The sequence below is a fragment of the Poecilia formosa genome, unplaced genomic scaffold, assembly GCF_000485575.1.
Source record: "Poecilia formosa unplaced genomic scaffold, Poecilia_formosa-5.1.2 Scaffold204, whole genome shotgun sequence".
In the NCBI taxonomy this organism is placed as follows: Eukaryota; Metazoa; Chordata; class Actinopteri; order Cyprinodontiformes; family Poeciliidae; genus Poecilia; species Poecilia formosa.
The window spans coordinates 1,041,624-1,060,461 of NW_006800143.1; the positions used below are offsets into that span (position 1 = coordinate 1,041,624).

The following is an 18,838-nucleotide window of genomic DNA, read 5'->3' on the forward strand; positions in this document are numbered from 1 at the left end:
ATTAGACAATAGCTCCCCCTACTGTCTGAGATTAGAACCAACCACTCACATCCTGCACAGCCAAACCAATATAGAGCAGTCTGGACTGTAACTGTAATTATCAGAGCTGATAGAGTTTCACATGTTGGGCCTTTCATGTTTCTATTTTTCTTATTTTCCATGCTGGAATCACTGTCATTATTGTTGTTTTTTTGTGTGCAGCACTTTGAACAAAGGCAGTTGCTCTTGAATGTGCCATGTAAATAAATTAGATTTGATCCACTTTTAACATACTAAAACTTTAACTTCCAGAGCGTTTTTGACCCTCTAGTTCAAGCAAACTTCACAGAATCGGAACCGAGCTTATCCAGAAAATTAACTCAATGACTGAATTCAAAATGAGGTTTTGAAATGTTTTCACGTTTTGTTGAAGTTTGAGAAATGCAGACAATACAAAAAGCGGTGAAATAAAAGATCAAAGACTGGAACAATGCCGGAGGTTAAAAATGTTATTCCACATTCACCGATTCTGCCAGAGTCCCCTGACTCAGTCTTCATCATGTACAGTTTTCATCTTGTGACGTGTGTGTGTGTGCGTGTGTGTGTGTGCGTGTGACATTAGCATCTCCGTCCGTTATGACCGGGGTGGTTTGAGGAGCTCCTGCAGATCTCCCTGCTGTGTCAGCTGGTAGGGCAGCTGGAGCTTCTTGTTCCCCTGGCTGCAGAGTGCAGGGCAACGCTCGAGAAGCAGCTGGCACACTTTAGCGTGGCCCTGTTCTGCAGCCTGCTCAAGCATCAAGCAGAGAAATAATCACAAACATTGATAAAACATCAAAAAGATGTTTCTGTGGAATAGAAGCTGCTGATAACCGCTGCGTACCTTGTGCAAAGGATTCACACCGTCGTCATCACAGAGGGTGGGATCTGCACCGCTTTGCAGAAGGAGCCGAACCACGTCCGGATGACCGCAGTATGCTGCTCGATGGAGCGGGGTGGCCCCACCCGGGGTCCGAGGGGACGGACACGCACCGCTCTCGAGGAGGAACGCGCACACGGCAAGATGTCCACTACGGCTCCCGTAGTGCTGAGGCAAAGCACAGAAATGAGGATTTAATTGTGCATATTTGATCAGGCACAGTACACAGTTGAAATAAAAGAAGCCTGTAAAGCGTATACAGGTATTTAGTAATCAAGGCTTAAAGAAAACCCATTTAAAAACTGGATTAAGGCCATTATGTAAAATAAAACACACAAAAGAAAAAGACAAAACTAGAGATAACTTCACGTTTGGTTAATAATACGCCAAGTTTTAAGACAATTACTAAAACACATTACAATTCACAATAGATCTCCAACATGCCATGCATCTCAGAGCTTTCTAAGAACATTCCTAAACAAAGGATGGGGCCTAAAATGGTTCCTTTTAGAAGTACTCTGTCAATTTCTTGAGAGAAAGACATAAAGTTACCAGTTACAACACAGGTTTCACACCTGATTCAATCTGGACATCCTGACCCAGGAAATTCAGGTTACGAAAAATATTTGACTTAAACATTTAGTGTTTTAATCTTCCTGAAGAATAAGGCAATATAATTAGAAATCCCATTTTCATATTATTGTCAGCTGAGGGGATATATATTCACACTGCTGAGCTGGGTGGATAAAAACGGACTTCAGATCGTAGCATTGCTCTGTAATCTAAAGAGCTGCAGATGTCGACTGGGCCCCATCTCTAAATCAAACTAGAACAATGAATTTATGAGAGGTCTATATAATGTGATTACCCGTATCAAATTGCTTATAATCTAAAAAAAAAATAATAATCATCATCCCCAGAGGTTATAAATTAGTCCCCAATAGACACAACCTTCTTTAACAGCTTGTTTTTTTCAAGTCACTGGCCTTGATGCTGCGACCCCAACAGATGATGCCCATGAAAGTAGCAGATTCTGTAAAGTGGTTCTGCTGAAAACCAGCCCATAAAGGATGCAAGTTGTGCCTCTGAATAATACAAAAGTTGTTCCCAGATAACCTTCCCCAGTACTCTAGACAGAACTAAATGACTCAAGTCTAGATTTGTTTGTCAAGACTACCACATATTAGGACTAACCAATTTTTACAAACATAATTAGAAGATGAGTAACATTACTGAGAGGCTGGACAAATATAGCAGAAATATGTGATTTTCTGAATGAAGAACTTTTAAATGTCGTTTTAAAAATAAGACCTGAACTACGACCCCACGTCCCAGAGGAGAGATAAGGAGGAAATTTAAACCAATCGATCACAATGGGCAAGAGACATAACCTAAACTAATACGGCCAGACAGAGACTTGAAGAAAAGAGGCAAAAGCAAAAAGAGGTAAACATCTTCCAAATGGACTCACCAGAGCTGTGTACCCAGCTGAATCTTTCATGTTCGGGTCAGTCCCCTTCTGAACAAGGAGCCTGACTCTCTGCAGGTCTCCATCCAGGGCAGCCGACCAGATACCTGCAGAAAGAAGTGGCACACAACACTGTACCCTGCTGGCAACCATTAACACAGGCCAGAGAATAACACGCCAAAGATTGTTTTCTTTGGAAAACTATAACTGTCCAATAATCTAACACCACTGGTTTCACAAATGAATGCAAACCTCTTTCAAAATCCATTTCATCCAGAGTCTGGTGAACACTGGGGGAGGAGACGGGATGGGAGCAACATGAACAGTGGTGCTTGTCTGACATGGCTGTGACTGGAAGGACATCTGACAAACAGCTGAGTTTAAACCCCAATTTTGGAACCGCAGAAAGGCATAAAGATTATAAAAACAGACATACTTGTAGTCCAAAACTTTATGTCTTAGCGTATAACAACACATTCACCACTGACAGGAGAAGTTTTGTAATATTAAGACGTCACTTCCAAAACCAAGAGTATATACAGAAAACTGTACTAACAGCGTAACCTGCAACTGTTTTCAAAGAAACGAAATGTATGAGTTCAGGATGGCTAGATGCTAACGCTAAACTGAAGGGTGCGCTCCATTTGTAAGCCGGGGAGGGAACCGGTGCACTGGGTAGGCGTGTCTTGCACACACAATTCAAAACGGAGCATCAGTTTGTCAGTCCCTTTTGAGAGACTGACATGTATTTTTTGGACTGTTGGAGAGACTTAGAATACCCAGAAAGAACCCAGCATGAGAAGAGCGACCATGCAGACTCCATGCTGAAAGATGTCCGTAAATATCAGGAATTCAGGAATACATTTCTAGCATGATCCTGAAATGTAAAAATTACATCTTAAATGTATAAGCATTTATATTGGAATAAATGTGTTTTAAAATGTAATATGGACTATCTATCTATCTATCTATCTATCTATCTATCTATCTATCTATCTATCTATCTATCTATCTATCTATCTATCCATCCATCCATCCATCCATCCATCCATCCATCCATCCATCCATCCATCCAATCAATTCTTACCTCTAACTCCTTCAACGCCAACTCGTCATCAATTCTTGATTAACCACCGGCTGACTGTTAAGGCATACGCCCTGTCTGACGCACACAACGTCCTTACGTATAGGGCCCTCGGCCAATAGCAGAGTGTCATATGAAAAGTGTACTTCAGGTGCAGTGTACTTTTTTTGTATTGTCTAACTCTAGATCTAGAAAAATAATACGCAGAGGAAAATAAATTAGCTCTTTGTAATAAAGTAACCAAATAGGCTTTAAAGTGAATACTAACATAATACTGTTATTTAAAAAACAGCCTATGTTAAACCTTCGTGCTGGTACTTTAACGACGTGTTTTAACGATTTAGCTTCAAATAAACAGCAGAGTTTTGTTATACTAACACTGTGTTCCCCAGACGTACAACTCAGATTATCTCGCAATTCCTTTACAAGTCTCTAAAGTGCCTTTACTACTAATGATGATTAATAGAAATACATCGAAGAAGATTTTTCCCGGAGTTTTTGAAGGCATCTTTTTTTTCTCGCGTTATTGTCTGATGTAGCTAGTTGTCCAGCTTTATCTAGATAACTGGTAGGTAGCTGGCTGAAAAATACAGCCCTGTTTGTTATTCGGACTTATATGAAGTCACTTAGGACCAAAGCGCGCAGAGAATGAGAAGAGTTACCCTGTTTGTTAACGGGACGTCTAAAAATGGCAAGGTGGGTAAAAAGTCAGACTGAGTCTGTGTGGGAGCCTGGGCCGCAGAATGACTGCTTTCTTCCCTCACCGAGCTTCAAGGTGTATCATAATGGGAAAACTGTCACTATTCGGTGATATTACGCAGTTATATAGAGTAAAAACCGATGTTAGCTGTAGGGACGCTGAATGTGGCCCATTTTCTGGCGTTATAATAAAGCACACTTTTATTTTCGACTACAACTCTTTTCTTTACAGGTTGTAGCAGTTTACGGGACCTTGTCTGATCTACTGTCAGTAGCGAGCAGTAAGCTGGGAATCAAAGCTTCCTGTTTATACAATGGGAAAGGTGGTCTCATAGATGACATTGCCCTAATACGGTAAACCCATTCATTCCGCAGCAGTTGTCCCATGGTGGATTTATTCTCGTATTGTGTCCTAAACGTGTTTATATGTGTGTCTGTCATCAGGGATGATGACGTACTGTATGTGTCAGAGGGAGACCCATTTATTGGTGAGCACAGACTCTTTCCTGTATGTGCTGCCAGTCAGTGTGGACATGTGTAAACCATCTGTTTTGTCATTGGTAGACCCACAGAGTGAAGTCAGGGTTACATCTGATCAGCACGGAGCGCACACCGACTGGCTGACCCTGAACATCGGTGGTCGCCTCTTTACCACCACAAGGTGCCTGTGGTTTAATTCATCAATTAAATGAATGCACTACTTGATGTCACAATATGCAGGGCCTCTTAAAAGTATCTGTACAGTGAATTTGTTGAAAGAAAGTGGGGCTGAGACGATTAATCTTGATGAGTCGATTACTGAAATAGTCGTCAACCAATTTAGTAATCAATTAATCCTTAGCTGGAGAACAGACTCCAAGAAAGGCCATTTGCTTAAAAAAGCAACATATTCAGATCAGCAATTAAGCTAAAACTGTACAAAATATGTATACATTTTGTACTTAATATGAAATTCTTATGTCTGTGAATATGTGGCATATTTTTGTTGCATTTTAGTAGGCAAAAAACAAGTTGAATCATTTAATGTAATGTATAAAAATGCTAAATGAAAAACCTATAGACTGTGCCAATTTCTTATCCGACTAATTGTTTAATGTTAGAATAATTGTTTATTAAAATAAACTTAATCGCAGCCCTAAAAGAAGGCCATCAGAAGTCATGTTTGCAGTTTGTCTCAACATTGTGAATATGTAGAGAGGAGGGTGAAATCGTAATATTTTGCTACGAAAATAACAAAAGATTAATGGATATGAATATTTCTGTGAAGGGTTAGGGTTAAGGTATGCTAGTTTAGTTTTATTTTTTTAACCGTCTCTGACTTGTGTTCAGGAGTACTTTGGTCAGCAAAGAGCCGGAGAGCATGCTCGCTCACATGTTCCGTGAAAAAGGTACCGCTTCATTTCCCCACCAGAAAATGTAATTCTAATGCAAGTCTTTTTGTAACTAAGGGGTTTTTATTCACTGCAGATGTGTGGGGAAACAAACGGGACAAGTATGGGGCGTACCTTATCGACCGCAGCCCCGAATACTTTGAACCGATTCTGAACTATTTGAGACACGGTCAGCTCATTGTCAATGAAGGAATAAATATACGAGGTGAGCTTTTTCGATTTTCCCCCACCATTTAGTCATTTTGTTGCCTACGACACGCAGTCCGGCGGCATGACGAGTCATTCGTGTTTTCCAGGAGTCTTGGAGGAGGCTCGCTTCTTTGGAATTGAGCAACTGGCTGAACAGCTGGAAGTTGTACTCAAGGTATTGTGAATAACATAATCACTCCCCTTTGATTTTTTTCCCCCCTCCAATTACCACTTTTTACCATTTAAACAGAACTCACAGCCACCCGAGGACCACTCTCCCATCTCCCGAAAGGAGTTTGTTCGTTTTCTCCTGGCGACCTCCACCAAGTCGGAGCTCCGCTGTCAGGTGACGCCAGCTGAAGAGGTTTCGTCTCTCGCTCGCTGTCCGAAAAGAACATTTAACCAACGTCGCTCTTGTTGTTTGCAGGGTCTTAACTTCAGTGGTGCTGATTTGTCCCGACTTGATCTGCGCTACATCAACTTCAAGATGGCTAACCTCAGCCGCTGCAATCTGACGCACGCTAATCTGTGCTGCTCCAATCTGGAGCGGGCCGACCTCTCTGGAGCCAACATGGATGTAAGTATCTTTTTTCGTTTGTTTTTTTCTTCCATAACTTTTTAAAGTTGATTTTGACAAAATACTGTATGTGCTTTTTACTTTTCTTTCTTTCTTTTTTTTTTTTAAAGGGCGCTAATCTGCAAGGAGTCAAGATGCTCTGCTGCAACGCCGAGGGAGCTTCTCTAAAAGGGTGCAACTTTGAAGACCCGTCTGGATTGAAGGCCAATCTTGAAGGCGAGCTCTCCGCAGATGTTCAACCAAAAGACTCGAATACATTCGTCCACGTCTGTCATCTCATTTCAACTCTTTTTTTGATTTCACGGCCAGGTGCCAATCTGAAAGGAGTCGACATGGAAGGAAGCCAGATGACCGGCGTCAACCTGCGTGTGGCCACCCTGAAAAACGCAAAGCTGAAGAACTGCAACCTGCGGGGGGCCACTTTAGCGGGAACGGATCTGGAGGTAGAGTAAAGGCTGTCGGAGGAGGATTATCTGTTAAGAGCAGCCACAGAAGCTGAGTCAGAGGGCAAGCTTTGAGATGACTTTTTTTTTTTTTTTTTTAAAAAGGTCAAAATAAAATAATTAAAATGTAACTCATCTTCAGGCCACCTTTAACAGGCTACACACAGTATGGGGGGAAAAGAAAGCTTTATCATTAATAATGAAAAAACAACTGCAAGGTCACAACAAATCCAGACTTAAAAAAACACATCATTGTGAGACAAAACAACTTTTAACATCTCTTATTGAGGAATTTAAAATGCATCCAAAATACAAGTTAAAATATTGAAATCCAGGAAAGCACTTTACAAATAATACAGTGAAACAATATTAAAGAAAATGTGAGTTTATGTGTGTTTAGGTTTGCTGAGTATTGAATACAAATCACAAGAACGATAATGAAAGTTTCCTCCACAAACAACATTTCACACATAATCCATTCATCCAGTCCAAGTATAAACACATAGGCAAAAATTACAACATGTAGTATGAAATTGTGAAGGAAGCAGTTGATTTATCTGTCTGGTGTTATGACCGTGTTTGTCACTATAGATTTTACAAGTAGAAACACAAGTTAAATATTTATAAGTCAGGATAACAGTATACAAGGTACAGAAACATCAGAATTTTTTGCCAGCTCAGATTTGCCTTCATCAAACCAGATGTGCGTCAAGAGATAATGTACTTAGAAGAAAATATTTGGAAATGTTTTTAAGATAAGCCTTAGTTTTACCTGTTAGCACAGACATTTTTTCATAAGAAGAAACAAATGGGTTTCATGAGCAACAAATTATAGCAAACAACAGCAGCAGAAATAAAAGTGACCCCAGAATAGATCCCTGTGGGACCTCGCATCTTATAGTAACAAATGTGGCCTTGTCAATTGGTAATATAATTATAAAGTCATTTGTAAGTTCTTTCCAAAAAGTCAAGTAAAATACTGTGAATAACCATGTCAGAAGCTTGAGATCAATGTAGAAAAAAAATCCTAAAGCATCGTCATCACAACTTGATGCGTTCCTGATTTTATCAGCCGACACAAAAACATTAGTTTCTACGATGTTTTATCTGTTTTGGGTTAATGCAAGTCAGGGAGAAACTTCTGAGAAGTAGGAAGAAATCTAAAATAACATCATTTTCTAGGCTTGATGTTATGGCTGAATAATGTTTGAATAGTGTTTTGATTGAGCTCCTGAATAGACTATAAGCAGTCATGTGAACTTGTTTCATAGCCTAAGAGGTTACAGAGAAGGAAGTAACACCTGTTAGATTGTGTCCTGATCTGCTCGGTGTTTTAACACCTCGCCTCTCCTTTGTGTTTCGCCCTTTCTCGATGCAGAACTGCGACTTGTCCGGCTGCGATCTGCAGGAAGCCAACCTGAGGGGCTCCAACGTGAAGGGGGCCATTTTTGAGGAGATGCTGACCCCTCTGCACATGTCGCAGAGCGTCAGATAACTCACCCGCGGAACCAAGCTCTCTCTCTCTCCACGTCATTTCTCTCCACTCTCCGTGTGTCATACCGCACATTCCTCCTCGTCGAATCTGGCTTTACCTGTTCTGCGCTGCGGGTAAACGGCATGCGCGGCTCCCTGGCGTTCCGACAATATTAGACTAGCTTTAAATACCTTGCACTATAAGAAGTTCCCAGGGTTGACGGCGTGTGTTTCCTCAACATCCTGCTGCTGCATTTATCACCAAAACTTAAGTAGTCTTCCTCGCGCGTCACGTCTGGACGCAGTCCAGTGATTCCGCTTGCTGTTACGTGTGTCATTACATTTATCTCGTTTCACTTAACGTGTTACTAGGAGTTCGAGTCAGATTACATGTGAGCAGAAAAAAAAAAGCCGAGCTTCAACGAATGCTGCTGTAGCAACAACAGAAGGGGTTGCTACACTGATTTACTGTGTCCGTGCGCAAAGGATGTCTCCTTGAAATATTGAACTTTACGTTGCTGGATTATCAAGCCAAAGCCATACAGCGCAGCAGGTTTTAGTCTGAGAGGCTGAAACCACTGTTGGTGCGCCGCAAAACTATGCCACAGCTTGAATATGCAAAGCGTCGCGTAGAGCTGTAGCATTTCTCAATGTTGGTGTTTGTTTGTTTTAGTGCTCCGTGAATCTACCTCCTCTACCGTTCCTGTGTGTAAGCCTCCCACAGTTTTGCATGCTTGTGAGTGTCGCATGGCTTGTCGAATCGTCGACGCGTGTTCGGTTTGTAGCGCTCCATATCCTCCGTTTAATCCTACCGCCTAATCACACTTTGAACCTGTTTTGCACATGTCCACGTTACCTTGTTACGCGGTGTAACCTTTTCGCCAAACGTCTCGGTGCTTTACCTTCGTATGATAATGACGTAAATGTAAAACAAAATCCAGTGCTTCCAAAGCTTTGCGCGGGAGTGCAAAGCTTTGGAATGTCGTGCTCTTTGTTTCGTGAGATTTCTCGCCTCGCTTCCAGGTGGTCCGGTGTCCGTTATTATGCATGTATGAAGACCCCCGCCTTCACCTCCTTTGTTTGTTGAAAGACCGGCGGAGTTTCTCCGGCCGCAGCTCCGAGCTGCTCTGATGCAATACTACAAGCGTTCACACGGCCAGACCGTAGGTACCCCAGCCTCTCAGAATGAATAATGAAGGCAATCATGTTGTGTATTTATAACTTGAGAGGTCGAGTCAGTGGAAGAGCCGTGGTTATTTATTTTTAATACATCTCATCGAATGCAACGTAGGCCAGATTTGGGTGTTGGATTGTAGTTATCTCCTTTCATTGCACTCAGCCATGGGAATATTTCCATGAATTACTGTTATAAATAAACTGCTACAAAGAGGAAAATGTGCTTGTTTTCTGTTATTGGGTCACGTGGTTGTAGTCATTAACATGCATTCATAAGTAATTGTAAGAAGGATGTAGGAGCCCTTAATTCAATTTAAAAAAAAAAAAACTTTATTAATCCCAAAAGGAAATGAAATGTTGCTGTAACTTATCCGAGAATTGTGGGTAGACTGAGAGCTGTGAGCAGGAAGGATCTCCTGTAGCAGTCTGTGTTACAGCGGCCCTGAATAAGCCTCTGGATTTGACTGAAGTATTCATACACTTTGAATTTAGTTTTTCACATTAGAACTACAAACTTTATTCATTTTTTCCCCCTTCCAACTTCTACAAGTAAAACTAAAAAAGCTAACACATCCCTTATTCTGATGCCTCTAAATAAAGTCTAACACATCCAGACACACGATTAGCAAATATCAGTGCAAAGTTTGATTATTGTTGTGACATGAACTCATAAAACATTCTGAAAGATTTCTGCATTGCAGTACAAAGTATTCACACTCCCTCAAATCTTTCCCGTTCTGTCTCAGAGACCAGCACACAATTAGCATTTATCAGCAAAGAAGTAGCTAAGTTCGCATCTCTTATGGGAAAATCTGTTGGTAGGATGACTACTGAATGTGCATACCACAAATCTGGTCACTACGGACAAGTGTCCAAAAGAAAACGAATGGATTATTATCGTATTGCACAAGTCGTATAGGCAGGAACTGAGGTTGAGGAAGAAGGTCGAATTAACCTTGAAGACACAAATCCACAACACACTTCTCAGATATTTACTGTAGACAGTTTTATCAAGTTGAGATTTTTTTTATTTTTATTGATTTAATAAAAATTCAATAGAGTTTGATGCTACAACACAACAAAATGAAAAATGGTTGAAGAAAATTTGCAAATCCTTGCACCAAGGAAAGGGCTTCCTGTTTGTGGAACACTTAGCGACTCGCTATTTTTATTGCAAAAAAACCCAAAAAAAAACAAAATAAATAACTGGAATGCGTTGTGCAATCTGCTGAACAGCTCTGTGGGGTGCCAGTGATGCCTGGTGTTGCTTAAGCCCACTTTACAGCCTCCCTGTAGTGAAGTGATGGCAGCAACAAAGCAGAAGAGCCTTATATAAAGCCCAGTGTGCAGCATTCACTCAACAGGGCATGTTGGAGGAGCTCCTCGACTTCTGGACAAAAGGTAACGTCCTTACAGCAGCGAGAGGAGTGACCAAGTAGGGAAAAGTAAAAAGAAAAGATTGTGTAGAGTACAGAAGTTTTATTATTTCTCTCTGTGTGTCAGAATGGCTGTACGAACGCTGACTCTGTGGCTCCTCCTGGTGGGGACGGTGCTGTCGCTGGGCAGCGGGCAGCACTGGTCATTCGGGCTGAGCCCAGGCGGGAAGAGGGAACTGGACGGCTTCCCAAACACGCTGGACAGCGTAAGCACCTGAGCACTTATTCTAAACATTGACTTTTTAGTCATTTTTGTCAACTTCCTTCTTGTATTTTCTCTCCTGTACCAGATTTTTGAAGGTTTTGCTCACATGGCTGCTCCTCGCAACGTTCTGGGCTGTGCTGAGGAGTCACTGCCTGCCAAAATCTACAGAATGAAAGGACTTCTCGTGAGATGTGGACTCCTGTGTTCTTGTGTTTTTCACAATTAGGTCAAATCTGAGCTCTGTTGGTAATGTTTTTCTCTTCTTTCAGGGGAGCATGTCTGAGAGGGAACAGGGACACCAACCATTCGAAAAATGATGTCTGATGTGTTTTTATGAGTTTAATTCAAACGCCATTAGTTGAGTCATAACATGGCATCAGGTTCACAACTTATGAATAAAAGTTGCTCACTCTTTTTGCTTCACTCTGTTACTGTCGTGGGGATTTTGGTTTTTTGCAACAACAAAAAACAAAGGAAGAAAAAAGATATTAGCAAAAAGCAAAACACTATTTTTTCTCTTTTCCTCTCTTTTACCGTTGCCTGAACTCTTTGAAGCGTGGTCCTCGGTAATGAAAAACAAAATTCTTCATCACTCAGACTGCAAAAATGAATCGGGATCCAAATTCACCGGGGCATTCATGTCGTTTGATTTGTTTGTTTTTTTTTAATTTCCGAGAAGTTCATCCTCCTGAAAAGTAAGCTTTGCTATTAAACTGAGATGCGGACAAATAGCCATTCAAACTTTATACCAAAATGTCAGGACTTGTTTTTCCCTCTCAGTACATATCGGTCAGAAGAACCAGCATCATTGGCACAAAGTGCTTCCCAAAAATGTACAGGATGGGCCATAAGTTTCCATACATAGAAAAAAATAAACATTTTATATCGGACAACCGTTTTTACTTTTGTGGGACTCTGTCGCTGCACGTCTTGGACCACTTCGGGATTGATCTGCAACATTTCCAGTTTTCTGAAACTTGCAAATAAGTTTTGCTGCAGTGTCGTTTGTGTGACGCTCGTTCCATGTTTTCTCTTAAAGTTTCGTGCGACTGCTTCCTGATCCAGCCATCAGTATAATTTCAATTCTTTGCTCTTTTGTCAAATGCATCTTCTTGGGTATCTGAAATATACATTTTACATTCTCCTACGTATGGAAACTTATGGCCCACCCTGTATTTACACTCCTTGAACATTTCCAAGATGTGACGACCGCAAACTTGAGCATTTTTAATTAGAATTTTATTTGACTACTCAACACAAGACAACTTTATTGTAGCCGTGGCTGCATGTTTAGGTGAACCGCTTCCTCAAATCTTTTGCAACCTTTTGACAGGTTTTCTTCTAGTTTTGCCCTGTGTTTAGCTCCATACATATTCCCACCCTGTCACTGCTGAAGTGAAGCGTCAGGGGACACCATGTAGATGTTTCACCGTGTGGATGATGTGTGCAGGGTGATGTCCGGTGTTTGTTTTAAAGCATACACATCACTGTTTGAAGATAAATTCATAGCCCCCCACACGGCTACAACTGGCAACATTGTGTGATGCATGACTATCAAATGTCCAGTCGATAGATCGTTCCTCCTGAGCTGTAGATCTCTGCAGTTTCTCCAGGGTTACTGCCTGCTTCTCTGATTAACTCTCTTCTTGCTAAGCCTGTCAGTTTAGGTAGACAGGAATTTCTTGATAAACTCGTAGAGCTCTGTCAGATGTTTAGCATCTAGGATTTTGTTTTATGGCCTGACTTTGCTTTAAACCTTCCCATGATGTACACCTGACCCATTTGCTGTGTTCCTTGGCCTTCATGAAGCTGCTTGATCCTCTAATGATGTACATCATTAATAAATCTCTCCTACACTGGGATAAAAGTACCCACATTTATACTTCAGTTACCAATTAGATAACTTCAGAAAGCTGGAATGACTTTTATTTAAGGGTATTAAAGTAAAGATGTCCAAATAGAAAATAATTTTGGAATTTTATGTGCAAATGATGCATTGATAATTTGTGTTGGATATATTCTAAGTTTACTACATGAGAAAACATCAGGAAATTCAAGGGATGTGAAAAGTTTTGCAAAATACTGTAATTAGTCCTGTTTGCTAAATTTGATTCTTTACGGTCCACCGTCCTCCTGGATCATTTAGAACAGTAGTACGTTTTTTTGTTTTTTTTTTTGTTTGTTTTTTTAGTGCAATCTTTGCAAAATAAATAAATAAAAAGATACCCAAAGTGTGTATGATGCAGTGCACAATGCACAGGAGGTCATCAAGAAGAACTGGGAACATTTGCGAAATGATCCTTTATTTTGAAATCCAAAGAAACAACTGGCTGTAATGCTGCATTTTCTACCACCAGAGGGCACTAGAAATAAACAGAAAACTTTTTATTGAATTGTATAATCAATCCTTCACTGTGACAACGGGCCTGTTTCATTCAGTATGCAGCAGAATTTTGTCGAATCGCTTTGATCTTTGTTACCTCTGCTCCAGATTTGAGACTGCATCATATTACGCCAGTGGCGTAATATTTTATTTTTTTCATGTATTTATTGTGTTTATTGCTAAGGATAAAATGGACCGAATGCCAGTTTATTGGCACGCTGCATTCATGTACTATCCCCTGCAGAATACTAAGCTGCTTTATTAAGACTGGATAATCAACACTGCAATTATCCGAGGCAGGCGACATGTGTGTTTGCCAACAGGGTATGAAATTTAAACAAACCGAGCCAGAGATCGAAGTTTATTCATCATGGCGCTTTCACTGTGGAATAACAGCCTGTAATATCCTGCTGACAAGCAAATGGACTGAGCACAGCCTTATCTTCAACGCGAAGTGTGTTTTTTTTTTTTTTTTTCAAATTAGTTCAATCCATCTGTCACTCGGGCATTACTTAGCAAACACACGGAAACAAAAATAATAAAAAAAATGTTTCAGTTGGTCTCATATTGCAGATGAGACCAAACCAACTTTCACTTAACACAGACTCAACACCAAATTAATGTGCATGGTTATGCTTTATTAGCGTTCAGCATGTGAGAAACAGCAGCAGAATGTAAATGATTTACATAAGATCAATACCATCATGGACAATGGGTCTGTGCCAATCCACTTTTCTGTTTTTAATCAGAGGCATACAGCAATCGTCGCCCTGCGGTTAATCTGAAATATTAAATCGTTCAAAGGAAAGTAATGTGTAACGATCAGGGCTGAGGACACACGCACACACACACACACACACACACACACACACACACACACACACGCATACACACTGCTGAGCACAGGCTCCCACTGCTGCAAAGTCCAATAATTACTTCTAATTTGTCTCACTCAGACCAGTCAGACGCATTTAACTAATCAGAGAAAACACTGACCAGAGTTTCAGTACATAGACATGCTTGTTTCTTTTCAACATGGCAGGCTTTCACACTAATAAAACAAGCTGTTAAAAATGAACCGTTAAAATCAGTGGAGCAATTTACACGGTTTCACACCGACAGTATTTTGATCAAATTACAACCAGTTTTAAAATGTAATTAGTGCTATGACCATCTTCTTCGTATTAAATTAAAAACAGAGACAAAACAAAAGACCATGAGACTTTGATTATGGGATAAAACATTACTGAAATATAAGCTGAGTTTTTATATCTAACTAGGTTGAATGTTGCCTTTTCCCAGACAACCAGAGCTAAAACCTGATTCAAGGTTAAGAAGCTAAGTTAGCTATAGAGTTGACTTTAGCAAACGTGTTCAATAACAAACTAACCCTGGATAGAAACTCTTAATTTTTGCTCCAAATCAGAAACTTAGTCAATTACTAATCTTAGGTCGGTTAGATTCCTAATACAACCCACACATGCGGAACAACATTTCTGCCAAAAAATATAATGTAAAAGCCTAGCAGGAAGTCATAGCTATGATTTTTAGTCATAATTAAAATAGTGAAATAGTTAGTTACCGTTATCTTTTGAACACAATGTAGAACAAATGAGATCAAATGTTTCACAGAAGCAACACAATCAGTTATCTGTAATAAAAATGTTTAGTGTAGGATTTTGCGAGAATCTAACCATCATTAACATTCACAGACATTTACAATAAAATTAATTTGATTAAAATGTTAACATTTTATTTGCAAATGGAAGAAAAAAATGTACATATAGCAGCTTAGTAACAAGTTTGACTTCAGCAATAGCACTGTCGCTACACTAGCTAAAGCTGGATAGAAACTTAAACTCTTCCTCCAACACAGAACCTTTGCTAACCAAAAGACCTATGGCAGGTCTTAAACTTTACAATGTTTAAACATTAAATGTACAAATTAATATGCTTTAAAGAAATTCTTAGGTCAACAAAGTCTCCAAACTTCCAAAGACAGTTTTACGTTAGCAAACCAGCAAAAGATTCATGCGTTAATGATTATTCTTTCTTTTCTTTTCCCATGCATTATGACAGTTCTTAATTTGTGATAAATTGTTATATTTACTCATAATGTAGCACATGTAAACGTATCAACTTTACCATTCTCTGCAGAACACGGCGAATAAGAATAATGGCTGACTGAGCCAACAGCTCCACTTAAATTCTGATCAAAATATTAGGATTTGCTTTGCAAAAAAGCAAGAAATGTTTGCATGTTTAAATATTTATAGCTGATATAGAAAATATGCCCAAAGATTTTATGATGTACATTTGTGCAAACGAATCTGCATTGTCTGACATTACAAAAAACAAAAAACAAATGAAAAACCAGAATTTATTTTTCTCCGGATTTGTAGATTTTGGGATTGTATTGCCCCAGGCCTGGTTGTTGTAGTGTCATTCAGATATGACACTTAAAGTAATAAAACAATAAAAGCAACACACTGAAGTGAACTGTCTGTGTCTGATCTTCAGAAAAGGGGAAGCACCTGACATGAGGCGGGACTGCTGTTCAAGAGAGAGATTTTATTAACTTGTTTAAATGACTCATAAATAAGCAAAGATAAATAAATAAACAAACAAAAATTAAAATCCTGAATGTTTTGCTTGCTAGAATCAAAAATGATTACTTTGGGGTCAGATGTTCACACAATTTTTCAAATTTAACGTCCCTGTGCTAATAATAAAAAAAGAAGATGAAAAATGCTTTCATTTTTTTTCTTTTATTAGAAAAGCAGGCAAATTAAAATGCTTAAAACAACAGCTTGCGCACATCTCCAGCCAACTAGTTCATGTTGTTCCTGCGATCTGGTGAGATTGCTTATATGAGAATCTCTCACTAAATTAAAAGGGAGCCAAGATGCTAATCTTTCTGGAACTGCTCCACCGACAAGGAGAGTCTGGCCCGGTGGACTCGTTAGGGGCCTGTCTCCAGCTGAGTTTCATTTCACAGTGCAGTAAAATGCTTCGGGCCTGGTTACTGTGGTGAAGAAAAAAAGAAAACCACAAGACGACAAAACTCAAGCTCCACTCATTGACGAGTGCCACTGAAGCATGACGGCACCTCCGGTATCTTGAGTGCTTTGTTCGTCACTAAACCAGAACAGAGACAGGTGAGAGGGCCTGACAGAGGAGGCTGGAGTCTGACTGCAGAAGGTCAGTCCAGGCCAAGGCAGCGGAAGCGTACGCTTAATTGTGCTGACAAGGACCGATGAGAGCTCTCCTACAGGCTGAACTGCCTTTGGAAAACAACCTGCGGTTGTGCCTTTTATTACACGCACTCCACAAATCATAAAAACGAAGCCCTGTGTGGTAAGCAAAAACATTTCCCATTTTGTTCCGTCTCAGTTGTTTTTCTCTGCTGTGGCGCCAATCTCACATGAACCAAAAAATACGGTTCACGTGAGACTTCCTCGTGCCAATTTTTATCATCATTTCCAATGAATCTCCTTTACATCTCAATTCTAAACATCTATAGCACTGAAAGGGACGATTGGTGTTTCCAACTCTACATGCGTGTCTGAAAGGTTCGTCACCACAGATGTTCCCCTGAATAATGCAAACTCAAACAGCACACTTAGCTTGACCTCAGACATGGCTTGAAATATTCATTTTGTGAAAAGACGATTTATATCTTTTGCACACATGGGTCTGCATTAGGCTGTAATATTGATCAGATGCTAACAGGATAGCAGATAAATGCACCAGCTTCATGTTCTCCTTCAGTTAATCAGTAATGATTCAAACCTTGCACCACATGCATGTGTTTTTCCTTTGTTTATGTAAGACTAAATCCTGCTATCAAACTTTAATTTGATCAAAAACAGCTGCATCCGCTTTATTCAGGTGACAAACTTTAGTGGTTTGTCTGAGTCGTGTGTCTCGATGGTAAAACTCCTAACAGCATTTAAAGGATATAAAATGATGACGTTTATGCAGCATTCAAAAGTTCAAATTCCTCTTTTTAACTTTTCAATCAGTACCTTAAAATAACACGTTAACCGCACTTTTTAATTTCCTATTTTATAGAAATAATTGGCTTTCGTACAAATTTACGAACCTCAATGTTAACTATACAAATGGATCAGCTGTTGAAAGTGTTTAATAAAATATATAAATCTATTGAAAACATTCAGTTTCCTGTTATAGACCAACATAAAGTAGACCACAATTGTGGCAGGCTTGTAGAAAACACAGCAAACGTGGCAGAATGTGTGCTGGTCAGATGAATCAAAACTGTATGTATTTCTTTGACTATATGCAAAATACTATGTGGCAAAAGCAAAACTCAAGTTCTATTATTTGGTCAGAAACTTCAGACTACAAATCCAGATCAGATTCTTGGTTCTTTAGCTCGGTCTTATCAGACCTCTGCTAGGAATCTTGGTTTCACTTTTGACAGCTCCTTAAAGCTAGATAAACAAGCTAGATCTGTCGTTAAATCGAGTTTTTACCACCTTCGGCTTTTAGCAAAAGTTAAATCTTACTTCTGTTTTAAGGACTTTGAAGGACTCATCCATGCCTTCATAACAACTTATCTGGATTACTGCAACTCTTTATATAGAGGGATGGATAAATCGCAGATTCAGCGACTTCAAATGATCCAGAATGCAGCAGCACGGCTTCTCACAGGAACCAGGAAGCATGACCATATAAGGCCAACTCTGGCATCTTTACACTGGCTGCCTGTCTTTTATCGAATAGATTTTAAGATTCTTTTGTTAACTTTTAAAGTTTTAAATGGGTTAGCCCCCCCCCTTATCTTCGGGACCTTTTAAATTTCCAGTCTGTGTCCAGAACTTTACGATCAAATAATCAGTTATTACTTACAGTTCCTCGAACTCGACTTAAGAGGAAAGGAGATCGAGCTTTTTCTGTTGCTACTCCTGTTTTATGGAATAATTTACCTTTCCAGATTATATCTGCCCACAGCCTGGATCATTTTAAATCGCTTCTTAAAACTCATTTTTACTCTTTGGCATTTAATTGACGTGTGTTCTGTTTTGTCATTTGTGTTGTTGTTTTTGTACAGCACTTTGGTGCAGTTTTATACCTGTTGTAAAGTGCTATATAAATAAATTTGACATTGACATTGACAAAAAACTAAAACTGCGCATCATTCCCACAGGAAAACATAATGGTGGCTGGGAAAGGAAGGGACAGGGAAGTTGATCAGGGTTGACGGGAATTAAAAAGGGAATTAAACACCGGACAGACCTGAAAGGAAACCTGTTAAAGCTTGAAAAACATTTGAAGCTGGGCTACAGGGCTACCTACCACAACCTTAAACATAGATGCAATATTATGGCCAAGATTTAAACATGTTTATGTGTTAGAATGGCCCAATCAAAGACTTCATGTATGCTGTTTCTCA

General features: G+C 39.7%; 3 protein-coding genes across 5 annotated transcripts; 2 read left to right on the forward strand and 1 right to left on the reverse strand.

Annotated features, from left to right (window-relative positions):
• Positions 1-378: 378 nt before the first annotated feature.
• ankrd39 (ankyrin repeat domain 39) lies at positions 379-3,025 on the reverse strand. Of its 3 annotated transcripts, none has more exons than XM_007567155.2 (5): positions 2,800-3,025; positions 2,616-2,714; positions 2,367-2,470; positions 860-1,063; positions 379-763 (listed from the first exon to the last, which is right to left on the reverse strand). In XM_007567155.2, the coding sequence occupies exons 2-5, from the start codon at positions 2,704-2,706 to the stop codon at positions 614-616; spliced, it is 549 nt and encodes a 182-aa protein (XP_007567217.1). In that variant the 5' UTR covers positions 2,707-2,714; positions 2,800-3,025; the 3' UTR covers positions 379-613. The 3 variants fall into 3 exon arrangements, with proteins under 3 accessions (XP_007567217.1, XP_007567216.1, XP_007567215.1); XM_007567154.2 differs by having other exon boundaries at positions 2,616-2,726; XM_007567153.2 differs by having other exon boundaries at positions 2,616-3,024.
• A 920-nt stretch (positions 3,026-3,945) lies between these two features.
• Positions 3,946-9,614, forward strand: kctd9a (potassium channel tetramerization domain containing 9a). Its single transcript, XM_007567156.2, has 12 exons — positions 3,946-4,143; positions 4,379-4,500; positions 4,591-4,634; positions 4,711-4,807; positions 5,476-5,534; positions 5,614-5,742; positions 5,834-5,901; positions 5,977-6,072; positions 6,154-6,303; positions 6,414-6,519; positions 6,613-6,746; positions 8,125-9,614. The coding sequence occupies exons 1-12, from the start codon at positions 4,096-4,098 to the stop codon at positions 8,239-8,241; spliced, it is 1,170 nt and encodes a 389-aa protein (XP_007567218.1). The 5' UTR covers positions 3,946-4,095; the 3' UTR covers positions 8,242-9,614.
• Positions 9,615-10,670: 1,056 nt separating this feature from the next.
• On the forward strand, positions 10,671-11,452 carry LOC103148405 (progonadoliberin-1). Its single transcript, XM_007567157.2, has 4 exons — positions 10,671-10,796; positions 10,899-11,037; positions 11,122-11,220; positions 11,306-11,452. Exons 2-4 carry the CDS (start codon positions 10,900-10,902, stop codon positions 11,351-11,353), a joined length of 285 nt encoding a protein of 94 aa, XP_007567219.1. The 5' UTR covers positions 10,671-10,796; position 10,899; the 3' UTR covers positions 11,354-11,452.
• The last annotated feature ends 7,386 nt before the right edge of the window (positions 11,453-18,838 follow it).

Excerpts from the sequence above, each read along its gene's own strand:
- ankrd39 (XM_007567155.2), bottom strand. The coding sequence starts at position 2,706 with ATGTCAGACAAGCACCACTGTTCATGTTGCTCCCATCCCGTCTCCTCC. Across the intron at positions 2,471-2,615 it reads TGAAATGGATTTTGAAAGAG|GTATCTGGTCGGCTGCCCTG; the intron begins GTTTGCATTCAT and ends TTCTTTCTGCAG. Across the intron at positions 1,064-2,366 it reads CAGCTGGGTACACAGCTCTG|CACTACGGGAGCCGTAGTGG; the intron begins GTGAGTCCATTT and ends GCTTTGCCTCAG.
- kctd9a (XM_007567156.2), top strand. The coding sequence starts at position 4,096 with ATGAGAAGAGTTACCCTGTTTGTTAACGGGACGTCTAAAAATGGCAAG. Across the intron at positions 4,808-5,475 it reads CGCCTCTTTACCACCACAAG|GAGTACTTTGGTCAGCAAAG; the intron begins GTGCCTGTGGTT and ends ACTTGTGTTCAG. Across the intron at positions 5,743-5,833 it reads TGAAGGAATAAATATACGAG|GAGTCTTGGAGGAGGCTCGC; the intron begins GTGAGCTTTTTC and ends CGTGTTTTCCAG.
- LOC103148405 (XM_007567157.2), top strand. The coding sequence starts at position 10,900 with ATGGCTGTACGAACGCTGACTCTGTGGCTCCTCCTGGTGGGGACGGTG. Across the intron at positions 11,038-11,121 it reads TCCCAAACACGCTGGACAGC|ATTTTTGAAGGTTTTGCTCA; the intron begins GTAAGCACCTGA and ends CTCCTGTACCAG. Across the intron at positions 11,221-11,305 it reads ACAGAATGAAAGGACTTCTC|GGGAGCATGTCTGAGAGGGA; the intron begins GTGAGATGTGGA and ends CTCTTCTTTCAG.